General features: G+C 41.8%; 1 protein-coding gene across 1 annotated transcript in view; it reads left to right on the top strand.

The window, feature by feature from the left end:
* Positions 1 to 9494, top strand: part of ASPM (assembly factor for spindle microtubules) — a gene marked incomplete at its 5' end in the record, with an annotated part of 45201 nt that extends 35707 nt beyond the window's left edge. The window contains 5 exons of the mRNA XM_081325327.1: positions 2755 to 2947; positions 3773 to 3927; positions 5871 to 6047; positions 8183 to 8346; positions 8428 to 9494. Coding sequence (XP_081181453.1) covers positions 2755 to 2947; positions 3773 to 3927; positions 5871 to 6047; positions 8183 to 8346; positions 8428 to 8533 — 795 coding nt within the window. The 3' untranslated portion in view covers positions 8534 to 9494. The remainder of the gene's footprint in view (positions 1 to 2754; positions 2948 to 3772; positions 3928 to 5870; positions 6048 to 8182; positions 8347 to 8427) is intronic.
* Between the last annotated feature and the right edge of the window lie 150 nt (positions 9495 to 9644).

Genomic DNA, 9644 nt, shown 5'->3' on the forward strand with positions numbered 1-9644 from the left:
CTGCCGAAGTTTGGGGAGGTTTGGGCGCCTCCCCAAACGTCGGCAGGTCTGCGCGAGGTTTGGGGAGGCGCCCAAACCTCCCCAAACGTCGGCAGGAGGAACGGAGACCTGCCGAACGGAGACCTGCCGAACGGAGACCTGCCGACGTTTGGGGAGGTTTGGGGAGGCGCCCAAACCTCCCCAAACGTCGGCAGGTCTCCGTTCCTCCTGCCGACGTTTGGGGAGGTTTGGGCGCCTCCCCAAACCTCCCCAAACGTCGGCAGGTCTCCGTTCCTCCTGCCGATGTTTGGGGAGGTTTGGGCGCCTCCCCAAACCTCCCCAGGTCTCCGTTCCTCCGCGCAGACCTGCCGAAGTTTGGGGAGGTTTGGGCGCCTCCCCAAACGTCGGCAGGTCTGCGCGACGTTTGGGGAGGTTTGGGGAGGCGCCCAAACCTCCCCAAACGTCGGCAGGAGGAACGGAGACCTGCCGACGTTTGGGGAGGTTTGGGGAGGCGCCCAAACCTCCCCAAACGTCGACAGGTCTGCGCGGAGGAACGGAGACCTGGGGAGGTTTGGGGAGGCGCCCAAACCTCCCCAAACGTCGGCAGGAGGAACGGAGACCTGGGGAGGTTTGGGGAGGCGCCCAAACCTCCCCAAACGTCGGCAGGTCTGCGCGGAGGAACGGAGACCTGGGGAGGTTTGGGGAGGCGCCCAAACCTCCCCAAACGTCGACAGGAGGAACGGAGACCTGCCGACGCTTGGGGAGGCGCCCAAACCTCCCCAAATGTTGGCAGGTCTGCGCGGAGGAACGGAGACCTGGGGAGGTTTGGGGAGGCGCCCAAACCTCCCCAAACGTCGGCAGGAGGAACGGAGACCTGCCGACGTTTGGGGAGGTTTGGGGAGGCGCCCAAACCTCCCCAAACGTCGGCAGGTCTCCGTTCCTCTGCGCCCTGCCTGCCTGCTTCTTTCCGCAGCGGAAAGAAGCAGGCAGGCAGGGCGCGGAGGTCCGGAGACCTGCCGACGTTTGGCGAGGTTTGGGGAGGTGCACGCGCACCTCCCCAAACCTCCCCAAACTTCGGCAGGTCTCCGGACGGCGGCGGCTTGGGAGAGGTGCGCGCGATCCTGGAAGCACCGAAGCCTCGGCCACGCGCAAGTCCTCGGTAAGCTTCGGGCGGTCACTTGCTTCGCGTCTCCTGAGGGAAGGGGGGCGACTGGAGCGGGCGTGTTTCCTTGCCTGCTGGGCGCCGCGATTTGCCCGGGGAACGCGCGGGCCCCGAATGGCAGCGTGGAGCGAGGAAGCGGACAGCCAGGGCTTCCCCGAGAGCCGCGGCCACACAGAGTATTCCTGTGTATTCAGGCTTGCAAAATGGCGGATCGAGCCTCTGCTGGCGGCAGAGGCTTGCAGAGCGCGGATCCAGCCTCCGCCGGCGGCGGAGGCTTGCAGAACGGCGGATCGGCTTATACTCGAGTCAACAACTTTTCCCAGTTTTTGGGGGTGAAATTGGGGGTCTCGGCTTATACTCGAGTCGGCTTATACTCAAGTATATACGGTAAGCAGTTTAGCAATGTGCATAAAAGACAAAGTTTGTTTCAAACCCAAATATTTTCTTTTGGATTTTTTTGGGGGGAGGACATGCAGTGATCCAGGTAAAAGAAATAAAATCTGCTTGTAATGCAGTTTCTGTTGTTCATGACTTAATTGTGGATATTTGGATATTTGATATCCACATTTAAATATTACCATCTTGTAGGACTTTAGAATTATACCTTTTCTATAGCAGCTCCTCCCTTCTGAGATCTGACGGGCCCCTTCATGTCTGTTCTTCCAGAGAGTACGTAAAACCTGGCTCCCAGGCAGTGGAATAAGGCCGTGGTGGCGAACCTATGGCACGCGTGCCACAGGTGGCACGCAGAGCCCTCTCTGTTTGGCACACGTCCCGTCGCCCCAGTCCTAGGCCTTCAGCTGGGTTTTATAAAACCTTTTCGCTTTAGGTCTCTGCTGCCGTGTGCAAGAAAACCCAGTTTCAATCAATCAATCAATTTCAACTTCTGGTGGGGAAAAAAAAGATCTCGCAAAGTTGGAATTGATTGATTGAACTTTTTAGTCCCACCCAGTCTGCCGTTACCACTGCAGCCACGCCTACCCAATGGGCTACAGCCACCCAATGGGCCACGCCCACCCAGCACCCGACAATACATAAGTGGGTTTTGGGTTGCAGTTTGGGCACTCGGTCTCTAACAGGTTCGCCATCACTGGAATAGGGCAAGCCCAAGGTGGGTTGAGAATCTCAGTGCATAAAAGAAATGTGTCTGAGGCACAGAGTTTTTCTATTTTTATTGTTATTGTTGGTTTTTATAATTGTTTATATCGCTTTATTGTTTGTAAGCTAAGCAGAGTTTTAAGATGGACAGCTATATGAATATTTTTTTAAAAAAATAGTCAAATTTGCTCATTCTGCTTCAGATCAACTGACTAAAAACTTACAAATATGGAAACAATGTTTTTTCCCTAGGCTATTCTGTGAACTAGATCTAAAATCTTGTATATTGCTCATTGATTATCTGGGAATGCTTAATGAATAGCCCATTATCTAAAACTTTCCATTTATGAATTTTCATTGAATGACTTTGAGAAAAAAATGTTTTTGGAGAAAAACAATGTTACCTGAAAAAAAGTAGAGTAATTTATTTTAAAACAATAAAGCTATATTATATAAAGTTTCTGCCACTTCTTTTATTCTTTTAAACATGTAATTTTTCACTCTCCCTTTATAAGGCACTGTGGAGAGGATATTCTTGGAGAAAGAAGACTGATACTCCAGAAACCAAATCTCTGCGAGACAGTTTGATCATTGTCAATAAAGAAAGTAAAGAAGAGAAGAAGCTGTGTAATAGAACTTCAGTTGCTATTGATTATCTTCTTAGATATAAACATTTTTCTTATATTCTGACAGCTCTAAAGGATCTGGGTTAGTAATTTGATTCAAGAGCAGTCTTTATTTTTAAATATCAGTATACAGACATTCTTCTAAGTACAAAGTTAAACACCCCTTTGTTTGGAAAACAGACAAAACTAACTAAAAACTAGTTATTTTACCTGTTATTACTTTAGTCTTTAGAAGCATTGGTATCTTAAATGAAAGAAAACAGGAAGAGAGCTATAGCTAGGTCAAAATTAAATATGTATCTGAAAAAAAATATTATTTCACCACTGGGTTGCTCCCATAATCAATCTCTATACATAGTGCAGTTTTGATTCATATGTATGGAAGAGAAGGAATATGATGATTTGATGACTTGTCCTGTTTCCTGATTATCTTCCCATGTAAGGCTGAAATTTTTGCAGTTGAGGGTTCCTCAAAGACCCTAGAAATCTGGGGTTTAAATAATGGTATGATTGGCAATGTAGAATGTAGTAACTCTTAAGTTCTAAATTATGATACCTTTGAATTTCGTGAGCTCTGAGCCTAACTTGCAGTAAATAGAATATTATAGGACTAGACTAGGCATGTCAAACTGCCGGCCCGTGGGCCGGATGCATCATACTGAAACTGCACCCACCCCATTGCCGGAATGGGGAAAAAGTTGTAATACGTTGCTCAACGTCACGTGACATCGCAAGTTTGACATACCTGGACTAGACTAAGAATTGATGTAAACACATACAATCAATTCTTCTGTTGTCCCAGTTGTATGAGGAATGGATTGGTCACTAAATTTATGTTTCTTTCTACAATATATTTAGGTTTTAGTTTAAAAAGATGTTAATATTTTTCCTGTTTTTCTCTTGTCAGAGGTTGTAACTAGATTGTCTCCTGTTTGCTGTGAAAATATGGCCCAAAGTAAAGCAGTCTGCACTATTTTTACTTTGATACGGAGCTGCAATAGAAGTGTCCCTAGCATGGATGTTATTAAATATTCTGTCCAAGTCTTGCTTAATTTATCAAAGGTATTTATATATTTTCATGTTTGTTGAAATTAAGCTGTTTTTTATTTTTTGTAGGTTTGTTATATAAAGTTTACATCGGTTATTATTTTCTCATTTTTAATAAGTGCCAGAATTTAAATTTGAGTTTATATTGCAAATGAGAGGTAAACTCATTTACACTATTGAAATCTATTTCAAGTTTAATTTAATGCAGTTATAAGCTGCACGGCCAAATAATTCATGTGAAAAGTACCAGTGATATTGTTGTTTTTTTTAAAAAAAATTAGTCTAATTGCTGCTAATATGCTATGATTCATATTGCAAAAAATATTCATTGTTCTTGTAGCTTATATCAGTCTGCCAAATAATCAAAAAGTACTTGAACAAAACACTTCAATATAAAAAAATAATAATAGGGAAAGTAAATTTTAAATTAAGGACTAAGCATGTTAGTCATACATAGCTACTAGAACTGCTTATCAATTACCGTATTTTTCGGACCATAAGATGCACCTGACCATAAGACACACCCAGTTTTTAGAGCAGGAAAACAAGAAAAATATTCTGAACTAAATAGTACCGGTATACTAAAATATTTAGGGTTAGGGTTAGGGAAAAGGGATCCTATTGTATTATTGTTGTTGCTGTTGTTGTTATTTTTTTTAAAAAAATAAAGCACAGAAGGAAGAGGAGTGGGCTTCACAAAAAGGGATTAGAAATGCCAGGGGCAGACACACACACACACACACAAAAGGGGAGGGGGCGACAGACAGTCCGGGTCTGTCCAGCCTTTTATTCTCCTGCTGCAAAAACTCCCAACAATACCTTTGTCCGAAACGCCTCTCGCCTCTTTCGAAAGCAATTGGGGAGGCGGGCAGGCGTTGCAGACTCAAGTGGGGGGAAATGGGTGGCAGGGCTCCGCTTGCACGGCCAGGAACCTCCGAGACGATCTGCATTAAAGCCACCCGCGGGAGTGTGGGGGGGTCTGATTGGTGCGATGCCTGCCTTCCCCCCTCTCCTTCCCTCCCCACCGCCGCGGTCACCCCCTTTTTCCTTGGAATGGGCAGCGTCTCGGCTTGCCGCTGATGCAGTCTGCGCCACAAGCCGCGGCCGTTGCATGGGAGGCGAGGGCAGCAGCCGCGGAAGGGCAGTTTTGCAGAGGAGTTAGAAGAGCTTGGCGGCTGCCCGTGCCCTGTTCTTGCCAGCCAGACAGGAGGAAAAAAAAGGGGTTGTGGGCTGGGTCTCCCTCGCCTTTGCTGGGGTACCACACCTTCGGACCATAAGATGCACCCTCATTTCCCCCCCCCACTTTTGGGGGGGGAAAGTGCGTCTTATGGTCCGAAAAATACAGTAATTTGTGATAATGGACCTTTAGTGAGCTTTGATTGAATCCAGTATTATATTTGGAAAAAATATATATTTGCAGATGATGAAAAAGTACCTTCTAAGGCCACTGTTGCAGTTCCCTTCACTGGCAAGATATGGTTTGGGAAAACTGTATTTTGAGAGAAGGTTAAGAAAAGAAAGCCCTGGTTAGGCGTTAGAAAAAAAATTGAATTTCATTAGGCAATAAAAAAAATCTTCAGGTTAATTTTCAAAACATTTAAGTAGTAAGACATTTATATGTCATAAAGGTGGGGGAGGGCAAGGTCTTACTTTTGCTAGTAAAAGAAGATACCTCTCCCCTCAATTCATAAGTTATAGTCAATTCTATTATAACAGTCATTGTCCTGCCTAAGAACAATATTTTAATCTAGAATTAAGATATTTGCTAAAATAAAGTTTATTCTACTTATATTAGTCACATTTACTATCAAATAGACAAGAATGACTTTATTTGTACCTATGTATTGATGCTATAAATCATTGGCATTTATTTGTCATTCTACAGTTCCAATAATGATTTCACAAATGATGAACAAGGATTTTTGAGAATTAACTTACAACTCTTTTCATCTATTTAGTATGAAAAGACTACTGATGCTGTTTATTCAGTGGAAAATTCAGTAGGAACATTGTTGGATTTACTTCAGATGTACCGGGAAAGACCTGGGGACAAAACGTCAGGAAAAAGTGGTAGTATTTTTACCAAGACATGTTGCTTACTTGCTCATCTCTCAAAGGACTCAAGAAGAGCTTCTGTAAGTTTCATTCGTTAACTTTTTGTGTCTTCATTATGTAGGAGTTTCCAAAGTATATATTGAAATATAAATATATTCAAAAATTGGAATGAAATTCTTTTTCTTGGTTGGGCCTGCATGCCAAAAAATAGCTATGACTAGCCTTCGGCTTCAGATTTAGAAACTAGTACTTGGAGGTAGCAGTGCAGTTGCTGGAGGTTTTTTTAAAACAGACATAACAGTATTTTAGAATGAAATATTGAGCAACTATTTTTACTTGCTCTCTTCCACTAAAATTGGTTGTTTTAAACTAAAATGTATTTTCTGAGTTGCCAAAATAATGTAAGAAGTTCACTATGCTAACACACACACACACACACACACACACACACATATATATATATATGGATCTTTGGTTATTCGGGTTTTTCCCCGCGTAGAACTAAAGGTGTAGGAGCGACGTTTCGACGGAATCCCATTCGTCATCATCAGGCTGGTGGCTTCTGCTTCCTTCTTCTGGGAGAAGCATGTGGCTGTTTGTTCCTCTTTTTTAAACTGCCAGAGGGGGTGTGTTCTGTGGGTGGAGGTGTGCTCTGATTGGGTGGGGGATTAAGTGTGTTCTGATTGGGTGGGAGTGTGTTTTGAATGGTGGGTGTGTTCTGATTGGGTGGGGGTGTGTTTTGAGTGGATGGGCTGGTCTCAGCTGCCAGCCTTAGACCTGAGCTGGTGAGTTGTGCTGCTTTTGTTCGGCTTCGTGTTTGTGGTGGTGCCATGTTTTTATAGTGGGTGTCAGTTTGCTTATTGTGTGGTTTGGAGGGGTTTAAAGTGGCTGATGTTGCAGCTGTAGTTAGGTTTCTGTTTTGTGGTTGTGCCTCGTTATCATTGTGGGTTCGGATTTGCTTTTTGAATGGTTGTGTGGTGGTGATGTCATGTGTTATCATGAGTTTGGGTCTGGTATCATTCTTGGTGGTTGGGACTCGTCTGTCAATCAAGGCGGGTTTCCAAATGGTTGGTAGGCGAGATATATATATAGGCAAATATCCACATATCCAACTAATACTTGCTTATATATAATGGTTTTAATATAGGGTGCCACTGACTCATCTTAAGTACAGCAATTACAGTTGGGATTTGCAACTTGGTTGTTAAATGAAGCAGCCTATAAATGACTGCTTATGGTCTTACTTCAGCTTTCCTTTGCTTTCAGACCTGTGAAGGTTGTAAACGTGAGGGCTGGTTGCAAAGCTGTTTTTTCCTATTATATAGTTAAAGGCAAATCTTGGATATTAGATTCTAAAATGGGATTTGCTTTTCTTAGCTATGCTGACAAATTTTAAATATGCTAAGGAAGATAGGAATTTGCTTCTTTGGGGTATATAAAGTAGAGAAATTCTACTGATATTTGCCTTTTATAGATTACAAATCAGGTTGACTGGATCCCAAACATTTAACAGTCTTTAAAAGTAGAACTTAGATCAAACTATTCATAATTGGTAGACCATACTACTTTGAAAAATTACTAGCTCTTCCTATTCTATACAATTATGTGTTTTAACAAAATATGTCTTATTTTAAGTGTTTGAATTTGTCTATTTCTGTAGAGCAGACATGTCAAACACAAGGCCCGGGGGCCGGATCCGGCCCGCGAAGTGGTTTCATGTGGCCCGCAAAGCCATCCTGGAAACAGTGAGGGAACGGCCCCCACTGCCTTGGCACTTGCCCCGGTCCCATCTCCTTCTGCCAGAGACCCTCAGCTCTGTCCCACTCCTGCCCAGGCCCCCATAGGCACCCTTGATGCGAACAATGTAGAGCTGGCCACACCCACCCAGTAGGCCATACGCACTCTAGCCACGCCCACCCAGTAGGTCACGCCCACCCTGGCCACACCCACCTGGCCCCCTGAGGGCAACTGCAATGCTGATGCGGCCCTCAATGAAATTGAGTTTGACACCTCTGCTGTAGAGTGAATCCTGAATTTTCTATGGTATAGCCTGAGGCTAGCTTTAAAATGAAGTACTTGATGTGAATGAGGCATACTGAGATAGAAAGAACATCAAACTACTCCAATTGAAAATTTGAAAGGATTTTCAAAGATATACAGTTGTGAGGTTTCATTGAACAAATACTATATTTTAATAATAGTTGCTTATTTTTAGGAGATTCGAAACAATCCTAAAGTAGTTGCTAGCCTTCGGAGATTATTTAAACTTACAGCCCATAAACATCAAATGGATGTCCAAAGAATGCTTGCCAAACAAAAATCAGATGCATACATAAATGGACAGAGCTACATTCCTCTAAAATTAAAAATAGTTTCAAGGTAAGTCTAAATTGTTATAACTTTTAATTTTCTATTTCAAATCATACTTTTATTTTTATGGATTTCTTTTTCACCTTGTAGGCAGAGGCCAGATTGGGATTTAAGGAAAGACAATATAAGAGAGATTGTTGATCCATTGCAAGCCATTGAGATGGTAATGGACACACTTGGAATTTCTTGCAATTAAAACATGAAAGAGTTTATAATTATCACAGTTTCAGAAAAAAATGGACTGGACTTCTTGTATCTATGTTTATATTATGCAGTTGTTTTATAAAGCTTGTTTATCAGTGTTGGAACTCAGCTGTCAGTTAAACTAAACCTCATAGATATTTGTCTGTTGAATTAATAAAATCAAATGTTACTTTTATATAATTTAGAGCTACTGTGTACAATATAATAAGATTATTTTATACAATTAAACTGAAAAACTAAGGTTAGTTAATGTAAAGTGTATCTTTTGCTTTAGAGAGAAGTTTGAAACAAATATAGCTTAATAGCATAAAATCAGCATATAAAACTTGTTTAAGGCTGAGGGTTGCTCTATGGGAAATTGGATTCTAAAGGACTGAACAGGGTTATTGAAAGACAACACCAGAAAAAAATATTGTAAGCTAAATTAAAGTTCTAATAGAATTACTTCTCTTATATTGAATATTTTTTTTCCTTGTGACACATTAAAATATTTTTTTACATTTTGTTTTTACTTAATAAAATTATTTTCTGGTTTACGAATGGAAAGTAGCTTTTCTTTTTGATCCCGACAATGGACAAATGGCTGCAAAAGTTAATGGAGTTAGCAGAATTGGCTAAATTGACTGCTTTGATCAAAGAAAAAAATACAAATACTTTTATATCTACTTGGAAACTGCTTCTGGACTTGAGGTGCTTGAGGTGGAAAAAAAATGAAACTGATTGTGGGTTTTACCGTTTAGATAGAAATGGCTAGTTTAAACTATTATGTAAAAGTAAAAAATTGAGGCTTGATGTTAATGCCTTATTCTATGGAACCAAAGGGAATCAGAAGCCAATGCCTCTTCTTTTTTCTCACTTTTCTCTTCCCTTTCCCCACCCTCCCTAATTTTCCTACTATTTGCTTTTGTATTTTTTGTACATTATGACATAAACTAATAAAACTGTTTAATAAAAGGAAAGTAGCTTATCCATAGAATTCTTATATTTTTGCTTTTCCTATTTGTTACTTCATGAGAAGTTCTTTCACAAGATATGACTACTAAATGGAAACATCAACATTATGAAAAAAACTACCAGTAGTTGCAAGACTGTTTATTCATATT

This window comes from Vipera berus (genome assembly GCF_964194415.1).
Source record: "Vipera berus genome assembly, chromosome: 3".
NCBI classification, from domain to species: Eukaryota; Metazoa; Chordata; class Lepidosauria; order Squamata; family Viperidae; genus Vipera; species Vipera berus.